Source organism: Euprymna scolopes, chromosome 7 (genome assembly GCF_053919585.1).
Source record: "Euprymna scolopes isolate OS-2025 chromosome 7, ASM5391958v1, whole genome shotgun sequence".
NCBI classification, from domain to species: domain Eukaryota; kingdom Metazoa; phylum Mollusca; class Cephalopoda; order Sepiida; family Sepiolidae; genus Euprymna; species Euprymna scolopes.
Window position 1 is genome coordinate 141,794,015 of NC_136488.1, and position 20,419 is coordinate 141,814,433.

At 34.3% G+C, this 20,419-nt stretch overlaps 1 protein-coding gene across 1 annotated transcript in view; it reads right to left on the minus strand.

Moving 5' to 3' along the window:
• The window catches only part of LOC145280009 (PCNA-interacting partner-like), a 56,724-nt gene that overhangs the window by 33,389 nt on the left and 2,916 nt on the right, over positions 1–20,419 (minus strand). The window contains exons 2-3 of the mRNA XM_080131639.1: positions 6,158–6,273; positions 4,434–4,612 (exon numbers count right to left, since the gene is read on the minus strand). Coding sequence (XP_079987765.1) covers positions 4,434–4,612; positions 6,158–6,272 — 294 coding nt within the window. The 5' untranslated portion in view covers position 6,273. The remainder of the gene's footprint in view (positions 1–4,433; positions 4,613–6,157; positions 6,274–20,419) is intronic.

Below are 20,419 nucleotides of genomic sequence, written 5' to 3' on the forward strand. Positions count from 1 at the left end.
CAGGAGTGGTACCATTAACAAAAGCAACCCTTTTTGCTCCAGAATTTATTTTTCTACATAGTCCCCATCATTCTCAATATATTTTTGACAACAATGAACAATGGCTGTGCATGGGCATTCGGGATGTGCTTTGTCACTCACATCTCTGAAATCGACGAACCCATCTCCTAACTGCTGACATCAACTGCATTGAATCTAAACTTTCAACAGGAGCTAATGAATGTTGCTCAATTCAATTTTTTCTACATGGAGGAATTCAATGGTGCATCTCTGCTTATGACACATATTCATGTTAGGGGTTGCTTTCACAGGGTCTCATACCGTCAATATCTGCAATAGAGGGATGAAACTTCCAGGTCATGAATGCATGAATTCAGTTATCACAACAATGAAATTTGCAATCCCTTCTGATCTATTTTAGCGGAATAAAAAATAGGAACCATTACTTTAGGAACGTCCATCGTATGTATATATACGAAAATAAAATAAATATCATCATACATTCATTTAACTGGTTTAAAAATAGTTCTGCAAATTCACCATACAAATATTTGTTTGGGTCTTTGCGCTCTACTATATATGTGAGGGAAAGCCAGCACCCCCAAAAGGGGCACCTTAGAAGTAGGCAAAAAATAAAAACTGCTTTAATATAGAAAGTTCCCCTCAATTGACCAAGGAAAAATTAACTTAAGTGTAACATTAGAACAGATACTACACTTGGATCTTTATCTGAAGGCCAGATCCTAATTTTTTCATTTAAAAATTATTTAAACGAACTTCTTAATATACTCAGTCGTGGATATGCAAGCGACTACATAAAACATTAACTAATTTACATATTCCTTTGAAAAACGAGTGTTCATTAATTAATTATTTTTTTTTTTTTGCTTTCTTATTAGACTAGCAAGCGGTACCCGGCGTTGCCCGGGTGTTTTGAGGTGGGGGGGGGGGGTTAAAAAAAAAAAAAAAAAAGTAAGTACGAGGATCGAACCCGAACCGTTGAGGCAAAGTTGTAAATTAAAGTGTGAAAAAAAAAAAAAGTGCGACGTTAACTATTGCCCCACCGCGAGATGCTAACGGAAACACGTTTGAATTTATTTAATTACTTGGATTTGGAAGGTGCTCGTTTTAATGAGTTAATGAGGTCAAGTTCGACTGCGGGATGGAAACGCTTCCCAAGATGTTATAGGAAAAAGACTAACCCACATGCGGCGAGCGACAAATATTGAATATTTATCTTCCCGAAATCGAGCAAACTAAATAGACAGGCGAGCTTCGTTGTTAACTCTGAGATATTACGATTTATATGTGATATAAAAAGTTGTTAGGCGAGCGACCGCTTCTCTGAAAAAAGCCTTTTGTAGACATACAGAAAAAGCGAACACACATACATACATTTTCACTTTTATATATATAGATGATTCATTTTATCTCACTATTATGCTGAATTCTATTTATGCATAGTTTCTACATTCTGCATAACTGTGTAGAATTTAAGATGAACTGACCCTGCTACCTTAACTGTTCTACATCTATTCACCAAATAAAACTCGTCCATTTTGTTTTCACTGTGACTATAGCTATAAAGTCTCCCGTTCAGCATCATTCTCTCTATACCGTCATGACTCAATTAAAAACAAGGTGCTAATGCAGAGACATTACGGTCCCATTTTTTATAATATTTTCAAGCTAACTTTAAGTTTTACAATATCTTTTTTTATTAAATTGTTAGGTGAAAGTACAGAATAGTTACAAAACACCCTTCCCTCCCCATGTTAAGAACAGCTTTCTAAATAATGATATTAACAGCATGGTAACTTCTCTGCATAAGTATCAAAATGACCCTGAGCATATTAAAACCCAATGTAGGCCATAAAATTTAGAAAGCCAGTAACGTGCTATAGCCAACATGCAACTCTCATCTGATGCGGAAAAAACACACTAATCAACGTATAAAGAAAGTTATTTTCCTTTTGAAACTAAGCGTGTCAATTAGGAGAAAAACAAGCGAGCAATATGTGATTTGCAATTTTTTCATCAACCGTATTTCTTTATTTACTTATGAGTCATCATTTATTAAAGTTAAAAAAACCACTGAAGCAGCTCTTTCGGTTTTGGTGGTTTGGTTTTATAGCATACGAACCTTTAATATTGAAGTGGTCATTTTGCTAAAACGCTTTATGCATCCAGTTCTTTATTTCTTCAAATATTTATTTGTGGTGTTTGGTTTGGTTGTTTTGTACAAGAAAATTATTATTTTTGATTTCGGATTTACAATTGTAAAAAACAACAACAATATCAATGGATAGTGCATTTTAGGTCAGGATTGGTTGGTTGTTTTTGTTTTACGGCATATCAACCCTTTCCGGGTTATTTAATGCCGAATCCAAAGATTTTGAAAAAATTTTTTAATAGAATATATTTGTTGCTTTCATATTGGTTTCTATTTAACCCATAGTTGGGACCCTAACAGGTACTACCACTCCGGGTCAGAGTGGACCTGGGAGCAATGGTAATTAAAGGGTCACTCCACACTCCCCAAAGCCCATAAGCTGGAGCCATCCCACTGGATATAGTTTAAGGTCATATCCAGGACCCCCATTGAGGGACTTTTACCCTCTGCAGGGGGACAGTCGGCGCATTCTAATGCCCCACCGACAGGGACTTTAGGTCAGGAAACCGGTATCTTCGGACAGCCTGATCTGCTAACATCATATTTAAGCATATTATATGACTGGGCAATGCCAGGTGGCCTGCTAGTAAACATAAAAGTGACCTTGTATGTATGTCTGTGCGAAATGGCCTCTACCCAACTACCATGTCAATTTTTGGTCTATAGACTTGAAAATATAGGAGGTTTGGACAAGTGGAACACATTGGATTTGGATTTTAGCCTGTAAAAATAACTGCTAAGGGATCAAAATTGAAAGCAATTGGAACCTGCCAGCCATAAGTCAGCTGTCTTATTTTTACACATGCGTAAATATACATTTATACCTTTAATAACATTATTTTTTAAGTTTTTATATGTGCATGGACTTTGCTCAGATGGTAACAAACAACGCTGAAGAGCTACATGTTTTGGTTTTGATTCAAGCTGATGACACTCAAGTAATATCTTTTACTTTTGAAATCATTACTATATACTGGGTACAATACAATAATCAATTTGGCTTTATAAATATAAATAAATATGAAATCTGCAGGAGTTAAAATTTAAGCATATTTCACAACCGGGCAGTCTGCTAGTAGTTTTTATTAATATTTTTAGTTTTGTAAAATTCAAGGGAGAGAACTCAGTATAATTGCACAAGATAACTTCTCAAAGTCTTCATAGTTGGGATAAGTATTTTCAGAAATAAAACTAAAGTGTAATCATAAAATATTTTTGTGCCAATAGCAAAGTTGGAAAAAAAGTATCAATAGGTTTGATGGCTCACTATTTCGGTCCGACTTTGAAATCTGACAATAACTTCATCCGTTAGTAAGAAATACACAAAAAGCAGAGCAGATAAATTTTACTCTTTAATTTCTACGTGAGAATACTATGGGTTAAAAAAAAAAAATGGAAGCATTTTGTAAGCATTTTTGATTAACTGAAATACCAATGCCAATAGCTGCACTATTTAAAGAAACAAACAAAAAATAGATGCTTTTTTTTTTATTATTATGACAGTGACTGTAAAGAATATCTTTAATAAAGTTGTATTCTCATTTGTTTATTTAATCATAATGTCATATATGATTTCATAGCATGTGATGTCATATGTTTATATTGTTTGTTTGTTCACAAAAATGTTGGTGCAAGTCTATAAATGGTCCACTAGTAATCTTTTTTACTATAAAAATCTGAAAAAAAATCTTTATAATGTACGTACTTGTCACTGCATGAAAATGTCACATTCCAAAAACCACGTAAATCGATCAAGTAGTTTTTTTTTTTATTTAAGAAAATCAAATATTATGAGACATTTTATCGAAGAAAAACTTCCCACCATCTTGTTTTTGAATGATACACTGCTAGCGACACCTGTTGGGAATATAAGATCGGCAAGGGGGCAGACAATTGACTTTCCACACTATAGAAAAAAAAAAACTTGGAAAATTAAGACATTTATAAGTTTTTGAGGATGTTAAAAACGAAAATAATGTTTCATGCAGTGATAAGTACATACATTATAGATTTTTTTTCAGATTTTTATACTAAAAAAGATTACTTGTGGACCATTTATAGACTTGCACCAAAATGTAATATATGATGTTATATATAATGACGTCATAGCAGATGACAGGCATGTCATATGATGTACATTTCAACCTGGCAACGCTGGGTATATATAGTTAGTCTCAACATAATACTAGAATGAATTGTAAGACGACGGAGATAAATAAATTTACTATGATCCTCAATTTAGTTAAATGAAAAACCAAACCTGTAAGTTGATATCAGCCAAACACAGTTGCAATCCGAACAATTCATCCTCGGCACTCAAGATTGTGGTGCGCTCAACCTTTAAGCTGCCATGCATTCGGTAAATGTCTATCAAATATGCAGTTAGAGAAACAGCAGATTCTGGACCGGGTTTACATGACGATCCAATGGAAATCAAATCTGAAAGAAAAAAAAGAAAAGAAAAAAGTCATTTAAATGAAAACTATTAATTTACAGTAAGTTAATAAGTCAGTTCATGAAAGCTAATTAAATATTTTAACTTCTTTGTTGTAACATACAATGTTCAACAATCATTAATACTTTGGCATGGTATTTTTATTTCTGTTATACTAAGCATCATATATATATATATATATATCTACATTTCTTTTTGTCTGTCTATCCATTCCACCTTTTCTCGGAAATTACTGGACCGATCTAGTTGAAATTTTGGAAGGACCTTTGTTATTATAAGGTACAGCAAACTAAGTGTATTATGTATGCATACGATGCACAGTTAATGATTAATAAGGATCAGTCACCACAATATCTCATTTACTGTAGGAGTTTTCTCAGAAACTACTGTGCTGATTTGTTGAAACTTTTGCATGGATTTTAGTTCTGATAAGATGCAGCAAGTATTATGGTATCCATTTGATGCACAATTATGCATTAATAGGGATTAATATTTAATGCAAAAATGAGCACAAAGTTAACCATATTCAACTATCAATTTAGCACAAAGAGCCCATTCTAAGTCAACAGGCTATAACTTTTGCCCATTTTTAATGGACGAAAAATCTAGTATATTAATATCTATATTTTTATAGTAGTTGTTTAGATGCATAAGTTATTCATAGACATGTGTTTCTTGCTAACCAACAGCCATCAGCATGGCTTCACTTTGGCAAGAATTGAACCCACAACTACATTGTCTGTAGTCTGGCATTTTACCACTAAGCTACAAAGCCTCGATTTTTATCATTTTAAATATCTATTATAATAAAGTATTCTTGTTTGTTTACAATTTGATTAAGATGTACAAAAGACACCACTTCACAAATTAATTTTCATCCTAAAAATGAACTCGTATGCACTCTTATTCCAACGCGATTTCAATATATACTATTTATTCAAATGAAATCTACATTAAAAGAAGTAACCTCATTTACATATTACATTCAAGAAAATATATTTTAATAATAATCTCCATGTTATTAGTAGTAATACAGTTGTTTTAATTATTCTATTTAAGAATATCATTTAAAGTTAATTTATTTTAAAGATGTCATATTCTAAAAATCACAAACTGATCAAGTATTTTTTTTTTTTGCTTTGGATTAAGAAAATCAAATTTTACAATTTCTAGCAATTAGTATAATTTAATTATTTTGAATGCAAGCAAAATCTCAGTAGTCGAATTGAGTTACCACCCTCGAATTTGAATGTTCTAAAAATATGGTGGGTCTCATCCCTTCTCCTGTCTCACAAAATTTGATTCTCCTATTGCTTTCTTTTTTTCTTTTAACTACTTGATCGATTTACCTGATTTTTGGAAAATGATATTTCATTCCATGAGTACGTACATTAAAGATTTTTCTGTATTTTTTTTTAAAAATAAGTGTAATGCTAAATGCGCATAAAAATTTATAAAGATTTAGTAAAAAAAAAAAAAAAAAATCACAAATCATTTGTAACGAAATGAACAAAGTTTGTTTTTGTTACCAGGTTTTATTTCATCGTTGGTGCACTTGTTAATTATTTGCGTTGAAATGGCGTCAACATTTTTCCCCAATTCTTCAAGTCCTTCTTGCACAACATAGACTGTTGGCTTGACCATCCTAAAAAAATAAATAAATAAATAAAAATTACTTTTTTTTTTTAATTGTCAAAATGTTTTATTCTTTAGTTAAAGTTCCAACAACTAGTGAGCACTCTAACTCATTTTTTTTTTTCCAGCAAAGTTGTTTAAGCTTACATTAAAATTAGTGCTGGGATGCAACTACACAAACTGCAGCCTTCACATGATCTCTCTCATAAGTACCGAATATCTTTCTAGAAAAAATTCTTAATAGAAAGATATCGAGAAAATGAATGCCAACATCATGAATGATGCTCAACAAAGCAGCAGCAGCTTGCTGTTAATGATTTTGAATCCATGCTTAATGCTAAAGCTGGACATAGATTGGTGAAAGTATTTAACTTCCTTTCTGGTTTACTGTTGTGGGGGAACCACCCTCCAAATGGACTAATTCATTATCCATATAAACTAACTCGTGGCAATTCCAGGAGGGATCTAATTCCAGAGCGACCCTCGCTTGCTTGGTGAATTACCAACACTTTCTGTTTGTAACCTTTTCGTTGTTTTTATGCAATACATGTTTTAAGCTGTTATCCGTTGTTCTGTCCTTTTTGTGGCTATTTGCGAGCCATAATACTGGCGACATTGTTTTAGATGTATGTTTCTCAAATCCAGTTTTCTCAAATGAGATGATGACATTGGATTTAAGAAACATTCACGCCTAAAATAGTGTTCTGAAAACACTAACAATGTTGGACTCGAATGTTTATCACGCCCACGAAAGTATCTAGCATAACACTTGCAATGGAAGGATTTGCGGAAATTAAAAAAACATAAGTATGGAATGAAAAGGAGTTGGAAAAAAAAAAGAAAAAAGTTTGTCGCTACTTAAAAAGGTAAATTTTTACTTTGTAAAAAAAAAAAATTAAAAAAAAGCAACAATTTACCTTTTTAGTAGAGAAAAAACATGACAAATGGAAATATACATTTGATTTTTTTTTTGTTATTAGATGATGAACTGTTTACCTAGATTAATAATTTTTGTCAAAAACAGACGGTCGAAGCTCAAAAACAGTTGGCAGAAGGCCAACAACGTACAGAGGACCAGCAGACAGAATTACAAAAACAGTTAGCCGAACGTCAATTATGAACAGAGGAACTACTTGCAGAACTTGTCAAGAATAACATGCATGCAGAAAGCAATTCAGCTTTTTCTCAAAATACAATATAGTCCACAATAGATAATTTTAAGTACAAGATAAAAAAATCATTCGCAGCTTATTTCAAGAGATATGAAGACGTTTTCAATATTGATTGCGGTAACTGGTCTGACCAGAAGAAAACCAACCAGACTGCTGCTACAAAAACTTGAAATGGCTGAACATGACAAATTCGTGGACTATATCTTGCCATGGAAAACTGGATTTATCGTTCAATGAGATGGTAAATCTGTTAACAAAACTATTCTCTCCAAAAACGTCTCTTTTTCATAAGTGATGGAGATGTTTGAATGTGACCAAAGACGATAATGACAACTTTGCCACATACGCAGCAGTAGTGAACAAACATTGTGATGACTTTAAGTTGTCTGAATTAACAGCAGATAATTTTAAATACCTTGTTTTTGCGCAAGGTCCAATTTCGGGAAAAGATGCAGAAATCAGGCGCAGAGTTCTTAGGAAGTTAGAAAACAAACCAAACTTAACACTGCAAAAATTGACTGAGGATTGTCAAAAAGTGGAAATAAAAGATGCGAGCAATAGCAAAGCAGGCATCGCAAACATAAAAAAAAATAACTAAAAAAAAACGTTGAGACGGTACACAAAAAATTACCCCCAAGAGTCGGAAAAACCAAAAGCACCGAGCCCCTGCTTCAGATGTGGTGGTAAACACTGGGTCAAGGATTGCCCATTCTTAACAAAAAGATGCCTCATATGTAATAAAATCGGACATAAAATTTCTCACTGCAGGAAAAATCAGAACAAAAACCGTGTACATCAAACAATAACTAGAGACGCCACAGATTAAAACCTACGCAAATATGTAACGGTCAACATTCTCGGCAAAGATTAAATTTCAGTTTGACAGTGGGTCGGATCTTTCAACAATAAATTTTCAAAACGTGGAAGAAATTACGAAAACCGACTATGCTAAGAACCAACAGAACGGCGACGGCCATCAACGGTACAAAAATTAATTGTGAGGATGAATTAATCACCAACGTCACCTTGCTGGGAAAAACGAAAAAACTCAAAATGTATGTATTAAAAAATAGTGAGAACCTGTTCAGTTCCGACAGCATGAAGCATGTGGGATCTTCCTAAATACACATTCTGCAAAAAAAATAGAAACTCGTCCAGCAGAAACTGAGAAACTTATAACTAGTTTTAAAAAAGAATTCCCAAATGTATTTACTCCTGGCCCTGGGAGATGCACAAAAATGGCCGCGGATTTTAAGCTGAAACCGGGCACACAACCAGTGTTTAAAAAAAAAAAAAAGAAAATGTAATGTTCCGTTCGCATCCCTGAACAAGATAAATCAGGAACTGGACAGATTAGAAAGCATTGGTAAAACATGACTAAAATTGAATATAGTGAGTGGGCCGCTTCAGCAGTCTACATAAAGAAAAAGTCCAGGGAAATCCGTGTTCACTTACTTCTCGACCAGACTCAACAGGTGATTAGAAGACTTTCACTATCCATTACCCAGCCCAGAGGAAGTGTTTACAAAATGGCGGCAAGTTTTTTTTCTAAGATTGACCTGAGCGATGCTTGCTTACAAATTACTGAAAACAACAAAAGCGCTAACCTCCTCTGTATTAATACTCATAGGGGTTTGTACTGATACGAAAGGCTCGCATTTGGGATAAAAGTAGTACCCGCGATATTCCAGCAAGTCATGGATACCATGCTGAGCAATCTGGACACCGCCATCGCATATCTAGATGATATCATTATAGCGAGCAAAAGCAGGGAGGAACACGCAAACCAGATCAAACAATTATTCAGCCGAATACAAAATTATGGGTTTAAGGTCAAAGAAGACAAGTGTGAATTCTTTTCACAAAAAATCAAGTACCTAGGACATATTGATAAAGATGGCAGATGCCCGGACCCAGACAGGGCGTCCGCTATTAGAGAAATACCAGCACCGCAAAACATAGCACAATTACAAAGCTTTTTAGACTTGGCAAATTATTACCAAGGGTTTATCCCCAGCATGCACGAATTGCGTGCACCACTGAATCAATTACTAAGGAAGGATAAAACTTGGGAGTGGACAGCGGATTGCCAGACATTCCAAGAAAAAAAAAAAAAAAAAAAAAAAAAAAAAATCCTTACTTCAAAACTGTTCCTAGCTCATTTTAATCCGAAGTTGGATATAATAGTGTCTAGTGACGCTAGCCAATATGGCATTGGTGCGTACATGTTACATGGGATGCCAGATGGCTCAAAACAGCCAATCGCTTTTGCATCCTGGACAGATCAAGAAAGAAGGACTAGGAATTATTTTTGCAGTTTTGAAATTCCACCAGTTCCTGTATGGAAGACATTTTTATTTACAAACCGACCATAAGTCTTTGATATCCATTTTTGGATCAAAAAAGGGACTTCCCACATTCACAGCGAACCGACTATTAAGATGGAGAACTATTCTTCTAAATTATAATTTGACAATAGAATTTCTCACCTCAGAACAACTGGCACATGCAGACGGTCTGTTGAGACTAATTCCTGCCAAAATGGAACCTCTGGAAAACTCGGTAATCGTGGCACTATGTATTAATAGTGAATTGAAAACAATGGTTAATAATATTATCCGCAAACTGCCAGTCACACTTCAGGAAATTAAAGCAGAATCCGTGAATGACAATTTCATCCAAACCACTAAGCAGAAGTTAACACTGGGTGATACAATTTCAGACATTTTTTCGGTTTGTGAGAAACTGCTGCTATATGGTGAAAGGGTTGTCATTCCCAAAACCCTTCAAAAAAGGATTCTCAACGATTTTCACATGGGGCATCCAGGAATAAACCAGATGAAAGGCCTGATGAGAAGTTTTGTTTACTGGCCAATGATGGCGAATACGCGCAAAAGCTGTGTTTTGGCTGCCAAGGCACCACCTATAACACAGAAACCTTGACCTAAAGCTGAACAACCGTGGTCGAGGATCCACATTGACTACGTGGGATGGTGAAGGATTTTTACTACCTGATAGTAGTAGGCAGCTACTTGAAATGGCCAGAGGTCCTTAGATGCAAAAAACTGACCACGAAAACGATGACAATTTTTTTTATTAGAGTCGTTTGCTTGTTTTGGGGGTTGTGGATTGTCTGGTTAGCGACAACGCTACCCAGTTCACCTTAGCTGAAATCATGTTTGGGCGGAGAATAAAATCAGTATTTTTTTAAACTGTTGCCCAAATATAATACAATACAGAATCTCTACAATGCCAACAAATCAGTTTAACCATGGGGATAAAGTATATTTTAAACATTGTAAGAATAACGTTTCCTTTTGGGAGCAGGGCACGATCTTACGAAGAGTCGGGCATGTTACATACATCATTCAGGGCCCAAAATTCGAACACAAGAGGCACCTGAACTAAATAAGGAAACACATCACTGAGGATCAAGAACCACCGCAGGAAGGCAGAGAGGCAATAGATACAGTATACAACTATTTTGACATGGAACCTCCAAAAGGCATGTCAGAACCAAGATGCTCCGGTAGAAAAAGGAAGCACACAGACCCCTTTGCTGGTCTGCCCCGAAAAGAAAAGATACTGATTTCACACCCAGAGAAATCAGCTTGGGAGGGGGGGGGTTATGAAACCGCCCTCCAAATGGACTAATCCATTATCCATATAAACTATAACTCCTGGCGATTCCGAGAGAGGGATCTAATTCCAGAGCGACCCTCCGCATGCTTGGTGAATTGCCAACACTTCCCATTCGTAACCTTTCCATTGTTTTCATGTAATACATGTTTTTAAACTGTTATCTGTTGTTCTGTTCTTCCTGTGGTTATTTGTGAACCATAACACATCCAATCTGGGACTATCTTTCATGTGAGCTGAGCATGTGATGAGAGATTAGAAAAGGGATAGCACATATTTCCTCTTTCTTGGCCAGGAGGCACGATTACCAGCAACTCGTCACACTGATCATACCAGTCCAAAAACTTCTTTCTTGAGATGCCATGAACCCCCCCCCCTTTGTTTCAGCCCAGGTCATTTGATCTTGGGTCGTTATGCTCACCTCCCATCAAAACCATGATGAGACAAGCCAGGAAATGCTTCTGCTTTTGTCATGCATGTTCACATCTTGACAGGAACTGTTTATGTTTGTGCAGCAAATAGAGCAAGGCGAAAATAGCTGAAAAATACCCATACACTGTTCCAAACACCGACATTGCTACACAAAACCTTTTTTTTTTTTTAGCACTGAATACTTTCCTGTACATTTTCAGAAAAAAAAAAAAAAAAAAAAATCCTTATGAAAGGAAGTCCTTCATTAACACTAAGCTTAAAGTGGCAATATAAAAATAAAACAACCAATAATTTCTTTTTAGAATTTAGAAGAGGGATCAGTTTTGCATGTGAATTTAATGTAAAAAAAAGTATTAATAACTTCTAGACCAAATTAATTTCTTTTTTAAAGACATCCAACCAATTTTTGCTGCGGTTTTTAAATCTTGACTCTTTTCTAAATTTCTACAAAATAAATTGTGAGGATTAGTGGAGGAGGAGGAGTTCTGCTTAAAATCTCTACTTATATATAAAAAACACTTTTTGTGCATGTGTGTGAGAGTTCGTTCCCTATGAGCTCCGAAACAGGCCAATTTTTTTAAATTTCATACTATACTTTATGTCTGGAAGTGTTCATAGAATATAAGAGTGATCTCCCTTTCATGTAGCCTTGTTTTTTACTATCACTATAATAATATATAATCATTGTTGTAATTATGTGAGAAAGGAACTTGTAATAATTCCAACATGTAGCAGTTCTTTAGAGAAAGAAGTCCATGAAACGTTATGTAAAAAAAAAATAAAAATAAATAAAAAAAATATTTGAAAGAATAAGGAAAATAAAAACACTGCCAAGAAGTGCTGGAGTGAAGATTGTCTCTTTACAATGTGTTTTTATTCTTTGTATTGAACTATGTAGCACAATATTACTTTCTGAGTATTTATTGGTATTATCTCATTTAGGTCAGTTCTATATTTAAAATACATTGTACACTATTTTCATAGAAATGTTAATAAACTCATATTTTCTGCTTGTTATCAGTTTTTCTGTCTGAAAAACTAATTTTTTTTCACTATTCAGATAAATATCAGCTTCATCAAAACATTTGTTGATTCAATATATTTTTCATTCCATAGAATTTCGAGGGGTTCTGCTAGTTTTAATTATTTTACTGGTTTGAAAATTAATGTACATGAAGGAAGGCTGCTTTTTAGGAATAGGTACTTTGAAATTTGTGGTTGTGACGTAAACAGTTCCAACTATGAATGGAGAAAAACAAATAAAATCCTGAGGCTTCTACATAATATAACCAAATTAAAACCACTTTGCAAACTAAAAGTTTAGAGTTAGGTTAAAATTAGTTTATAAAACAGTTTTGTCCATATCTTGTAGACTGTTCGGTGAAGTTCGTAAATATTCACCAATCTTGGAAATCTTTGGTGAAACTCAGAATTAATGACGTAAGTACTGACATTTTTTGGATACTTATTCCCAAAAAGTAACAAAGAAAGAAAAGGTGATGGATTTGAAACCATTTTCGATTTTAGCATTCCAAATTCACTTTTTAATTTGGTACCGTACTACAACCAGAACACGTTCATTTAATTTTTTTTTTTATACAACAATTTGGTTCAATTAATAATTTAATGACCAAACAAATAATATCTAATTATTACAGTATTGTTTGGTGATCAAATGATTAATTGAAGCATATTATTATGGTGTTTCTGCATTTACTGACCTGCAATTTCCATAAAGTTGGCTCAGGTTCGCTCGATAGCTGACAAAAATAACCAGAAAAAGGTTGGACAAGCATTCTTCAATTTTTAACAAATGCGTTGTCTGTTTTTAACTAATACAAATCTATGAAGGGTACTTTTTCATAAAATGAAAAAATAAATTAATTCTAATCACACAGGTTAGTGTTACATGATAAGGGCTGTCCCCTTTTCATGTAAGTATAAAAATAGAGAGATTTAGTTAAAATGAAAATGAAATAGCATAGACGAAATTCGAACCTCGTAATTTAGGTTTAGAAATAGATCACGAGAGAGAATTAGCAATGGAATGTAAAACAAACCATTGTTTAGCTTAGAGATAAAATAGTTTCAAGAAAAGAATGTGCGTTGACAATTCTGTTATGAAAAATTCAATTGAAGGAATGCAACACAAGATAATTTAATAAACATGTTTTTAACATATTGGAAATATAGGTTACTGAGAATATAGGTTAAAATTCCTTTTGTAAACAAAGGAAAAAGTTTTGGACACGCATGTCCAGAACACTGAAAGAAGACATGTTTTAACATGGAAAATGGGAAGTTCTAGATATAGTTAGAAAACTTTAGAGTTAAGGAGAAACTGGGGGAGAGTCAGAGAGAGTCTGAGGATGACAGAGGACAGTCCAGACATGGACATTCGAACATCTAGAAGCGAGACGGTCACTTTTGAAACTTAGAATGTGAAGCTTTGAATTCTTGACTCAGAAAACCACGGCCGGTCGTGAGAGGAAATAAACCCATCATGTGTTTTTATAAACGTTGTCTTTGTGTTGTGATTCTACCAAAAGGTAAAGTGAAAATTGTTATTATATGTCTTGTATATCATGTGGTTTAAAATGTCTTTACATACACATCTTACATACACAATATGAACACTAAGACTGTCTGAACACTGTTTCCTCACACTTCTAAGTTATGAACATTTTTTATAAAATATGAATCTCTTTATAAAATGAACAATCTCTCACTAAAACTCTCACTAAGACTCTCTAAGATACAACATCACTTTTAATAAGACTGCGCTTTTAATAAGACTCACTTTTAACAAAGAACAATAACAACGAACGATATAACAACAAAAAGAAACAGTAATAATAATATTAATAAGACCTATATGTAACATTAGGTTTGGGTTAGATACATGTTTATAATTTTATTTATTGTATTTCCATGTTTTTCCTGATTATCAATAATTTTCTCGTAGCAGTTTTTAATGTCTTGGGAATAACCGGAAGCGGCTGATCACATCAGCAACTGAGCACGGCCAAGAAACTTTGGAAACCGTGGATCGGCAAATGCTGAAGTACTATTATTTTAAAACTAGGACTAATTTGGTCAAGATATAAGAATAAAAATTGCCTCAGTCTAGACCTTTTGTTAATCAAATTAAAAACTAAGGCAATCAATTTAAAAACTAAAGCATTCCAATTAAAAAATAATGCATTCCAATTAAAAAATAATGCATTCAATTTAAAAACTAAAGCATTCCAATTAAAAAATAATGCATTCAATTTAAAAATAAGAATTTTAGTTGACAAACATTCTGTATTTCAAATTAGAATTTTACAAAAATTTTTATATAAAAATAAATTTTTTATGAATATCTCCATAAATTTTCATCAATCCAGTGGGCGATTTGGATACAGAGCTTTTTTTTTTAAATAGCAAATAATCAAATAAGTATGAAAAAAAAAAAATAATAATAAATATTCATTTTTAATAATTATTTTCCATACAACAAATCTTCAGCAATTACAGCTATATATTGCCTTTGAACATGCTGAAATTACCGCATCACATGAAGTGGATTTTCAGCTTGGCTGACTACTAACCTAAACACTTCTACATGATTCAACTGAGATTGAAATTTTTTTTAGTCCAATAGGATGATCCGCCAATGGTCCTCCCCCAAACTTTCACAAGAAACACTTGTCTAGCTGAAAACACGATCAATAATTTCCTCCACTCTTTATCTGTGCCTTAACCTAAATGTAGATTCCATGAAGTTTCTTTCTTAGAACTGCACGCCTGTGGAACTGTCTTCCATTTGCCTGCTTTCCAGCTGACTACAATATGGTTGTCTTCAAGTCCAACGTAAACAAGTTCTTGATGAGCTGTTCCACTTAAGTTAACAAATTTACTGAATTTCCATAACTAACGATTACTATATTGTCCAATTGACTACTGTACACTCTTTAACCCTTATCCTCGAGTGACTTCTGGGCCTTGAAGCGGTGATGTCTATGTAAAAAAAAATTAAAAAAAAAAAAAATTGATTTTGACTTTATGGAAGACAAAAAAAAAATATTGGAGATAATGATGCACAATATGGTCCCAACTGAAGAATTGTAACACTTTGAACATTTGTAGGCAAAGAATTTTCTGTAGAAGAACGACATGGAACATTAGTTATGACAACAACCACTTCATTTGTTGAATAGCGGGGGCCATATTTAAGGAGAGTGACGGGGAATTCGTATTGGGGCCATATAATACATGAATATAACGATGATGAGGGAGAGACAGTGAGAAGACATTTATACAGTTCTGGGAGGTTTCTTATAACATATTAGCGAGGAGGAGAGGGGGTACATATTCTTGGAAGGGTTATGCAATGTTCATAAGATGTTTAACACATTACTTTTTAATTTGTGGAATGACGACACGAAGACAAACAGGTACAAAATATCGATGGTGATTCTTTATTCATTTGACCGGTCAAATGATGATGACGTCAGGAATTCACATTTGTTGTATCTACATGGTTTAATCTTCTACCCCTTCGCCTCTTAGGGGACCCTCCTCTGACCATGTCAACTCTTGGCCGATCAACTCTCTCCGACCGACTCTGCTGACTGTTTTGCCTCAACTGCCCTGAACTCTAGCTCCTATATTGAAAATCCCCTTTTGCTATGACGTCAGAAGTCTGTTTCCCAAATGTGACCAATTCACGTGGCTATGCACACATTTTTCCAAACACTTTTGACAAAGAATTCTCAACTAACCTATTTTTTTTAACAATGTATTTTTAATTTGTATTGTTCATTCTTTTTAGCTGACCTTTTTAATATTCAGTTTTATAAAAGAATGAACAATCAATTCTTTTTACAATATAAAAAATATCTAACTATTTATAATAGAATTTAACAATAGGCCTTTTTACCATTCCAATTTCTAACATTCTATTTCTTAACCTTGCTTACAAGGTTCGAGTCTCGGCTTATCCTAATCTCATTTTCACTTATCTGATGTTCTTATTTACATGGAAAGAGACAGCCATTTTTCCTGTAACACATTTAAATTCACCATCTTAGCCAAATGTTCAAGTGCTCGTACCATCTATTGGATGAAGTCATCGTTTTTAATGCAACCATCACGTATTTCATAATAGGCAACACCTTGTCTGCCGTACAATGCAACACAATGTACATTTGGTCCCTTCGAATTCAGTAGTGACATTCTGCATCATTGATCACGTAGAGATATACCTTCCAGTCTTCTACAGAACATATTTAAATTACTTTCACCTTGATAATTAATAATATGATCTGAATAAATATTAAAATTTTTTCTTTAAAAAAAACAAAAAAAAAACTTCCTTTTAAAATAATTAGCAGGTGTGTTTACACCAACAAGCACACCTATAACTTTTTTTTTTTTTTTTTACATGGAGTTCACCACTTATCAAGGCCCAAGGGTCACTCAGAAATAAGGGTTATTGTGTGTACAGTAATCAAAGGGATAGTGCAGCAATAGTATTGGAGAATTGGTAAGGTGTCATTACTTGGGGGGGCGGTTCATCAGGAATTTGTTTGTGTTGGACTTGAAGACATCCAGGTTGAAGTCGGGAGGGAAACAGGCAAGCAGAACAGAGTTCCACAGGCGTGCAGTTCTAAGAAAGAAGCTTTGTTCATGGAATCTACATTTTGATTTAGGCACAGATAGGGAGTGGGGAAAATTATTGACGGTGGTTTCAGCTAGTCGGGTGTTTTTTTGAAAAAGATTGGCGAGGGGGGGACCAGAGAATGGAGCTCAGACGAGCACTTGCCATGGAAATAACGATAGAACAACGACAGACTCGCTACGTCTCTTCTGTGGGAAGGAAGTTGAAGGGTAGAGAAAAGGGCATCCCCCACCAAGCCACAAAGTCTATTTTATAATCCGTCAAGACAGGCTGTTTTTAGCAGCTCCCGCCCAGATGTAGCAGCAGTAGTCCATCTTTGGACGTACTTGGCTCTTATATAGATAGAGAATTGCATCATTAGTGAGATATCTTCTGGAGCGGTAGAAGGATCCCACCATTTTCCCAGCGACCTTGGCCACAGACTTGATGTATGTGTTCCAGTGTAAATGTCAAACCCAGGAGCTTATCAAAACCTTTCATTTAATTGTACTTGTTGATACATTTATTGCTATTTCTGGATTTGGGTGGCTCCATAATTTTTTATATGAATATTTCAAGGTAACTTGACAATTATCCTCTAACAGTTTTATTAAATAATTCTTGTGACAAGGCAAAAACTTTTTAGTTTGTTTTTTTTGGCTCCTCCTCATGGCTTCATTTAGATGTTTTTTTCACCTGACAGGACACTTTCTCGCTGTACTTTTATTACGGAATGCCAATCTTCATTTTAGGCAGCTTCCATAATACAACATTTACATCAATTGATGTTGTCATAGATTTGACCCGTTTCATGTTTTCTCGTTTCATCATGATTGCTTATAAATTTGAAAACTTTATTTTAAATTGATTGAAAATTGATCACCTTAGTTTTTAATTTGATTGATAAAAGGTGTAGAAGAACCTCTCCTTTACTAACAAAGGGCAGAAAAAAAGTGAACTTAACAGTAAATATGCATATTAACCTAGTCGAGCATGGCCTAAGGCCATAGCCTGCTGACACACAGAATAAAGTATGCGCAAACCTTTTCTAGTCTCACACAAAAACACGCGTTCACATTTCAAGCTATATTACTTGTCATATACATACTTTCTTAGAACTGCACGCCTGTGGAACTCTGTTCCATCTGCCTGCTTCCCACCGGAGACTACAACTTGGATGTGTTAAAGTCCAATGTTAACAAATTCCTAATGAACCGCCCCCTTAAATAAACACTTCATCAAATCTCCACACTAACTTAATGTACTTGCAATAACCTTTATCCCTGAGTGGCTTCCGGGCCTTAATAAGTGGTGATCACTGTGTGTAAAAAAAAATAAAAAAATATGTGCACACAACCATACACACCCATGTCCACACACGTACATATATTCACGTTCGCGTACATACACTCACATTCACATGTATACACACACATGCTAACATACGCACATACACGCACGCATGGACAACGTCACTTCCCCATTCAAAGGAAATCCACACATGTGCAAAAGACCACTGGAAACAAGTATAAAAGCAAAAGACAAGCTGTTTCCAGCCTTTTTCAGACCAGCTTCCTAGCTGGGCGGTCTACAGACCGACAGCGTGCCTTTTCGGCGCGCGCCTCACACCACTTGCTACTATGTGGGACAAAAAGCCAACAAACAGAAAGCGTATAAAGTGTACGTACTATCTCCATAACCTGGATGGACTTTCTTACTCTATCTCCCCTTCAGCCTTAGTCCATCAACACAGACATGTGCGCGACTCTACTGAGCTTAATCCTCTCTTTCTACAGGCCGGCTTGCCACTTTGCATTTCTCTATTGCATTCCCCTTTCCGTCAACGGCCGAATGAACACGTGTACACCCAAGACTTACATATCTCAACAGAAAATAAACGACATGTTTATTTTATTCCAGCATTTGAGTTCTTTGTTTCTTTCATTCAATTCGTTTCATTATTTTTTTCTTGTAGCGAGTTAGAGTATACATATATCCTAGTCGCTCTACAAGTACAATGGTCACGGTTGGGCAATAGACAACTATTATGAGGATCATTTTAAAAACGGGTGCATTTTTTTTTTTTTTAATTAATAATTAAATATACTTTTTAAAAAAATAAAGTATCACTACATTATTTTCCCGGCAAAAAAATAATCCCTTTTAATTGAACGCACCCAAATTTATGTTTTGGAAAAGAAAATTACATTCAGTTTAATAAATCCCTCTGCAATTTCTTTGATAATTGAAACAGAAAATAACTATTGTCATAATAGTCATCTATTGCCTAACCGTGACTATTGTACGTTATTCTGCAATTCGTAATCATCTATATAGTCAAATTGTGGCCATTGTACTGTGATGTCAGCAGGTAACGTGGTTTTAGTGAAATGGCCTTCTATTGATGTAGGTCATGCTTGACTAGATTAATGTGTGTTTACCAACTTTTACTACAGCAGAAGAACAGATACTACTCTTTGCTCCTTGCCAAAAATAGCCAAGAAAATCTCTGTGTAATGCTTAAGATGTTTACATACAATAGTTTTATATAAAACTAGTAGTTTTGCATTTAGCGCTCCGGATTTCTGTAAATGTTTGCTTGGGCTCGACCAATCACTGATCAAATTGATCAGCCAACGAAAAAGGGATAAAATGCGCTTTTTGCCAATAAAAATCGAAGCAGACGACTTAATAAATTGGAAGAAAAGAAAGATATAGTTTTTAATCATGCACAAATTTAATCAGTTCAACCTCACCCCAAAAATGTCAATTTTCTTAAAAATTCATACAATTTTCCTTGAAAAAAAAAAAAAAAAAAAAAAAATGTCGGTACTCATGCAGAGAGTGATCCGTGCTGAAATAATAACGTTATTATTTAAAACTCCATTCTTAACATGGTGAGGGGTGTGTGTTTTGTACCTATTCTGTACTTTAACATTACAATTGCATAATACTAATAATAAAAATAAAAACTTTAATTAAACGTGGAAATACGATTTTAAAAAAATAGCGTGGATCACTCTCTGCATTAGCACCAAAATGTCAATAGTTTTCCTAAAAATTCAAACAATTTTTCTTGAAATGTTAACATTTTTCCTAAAAAAACAAAAACATAAGAAATTATAAAGTTTTCTTAACAATAAACATTTTAAAAACTTCAAATTTTTTATGTTATTCAGTTTTTCCTAGTGCTTTTAAATTTATTCGGTGTTCGGAATATTCCGGCAATTTACGTTTACGTCAGCTGCTGGTTGAACCCAAGCCAATAT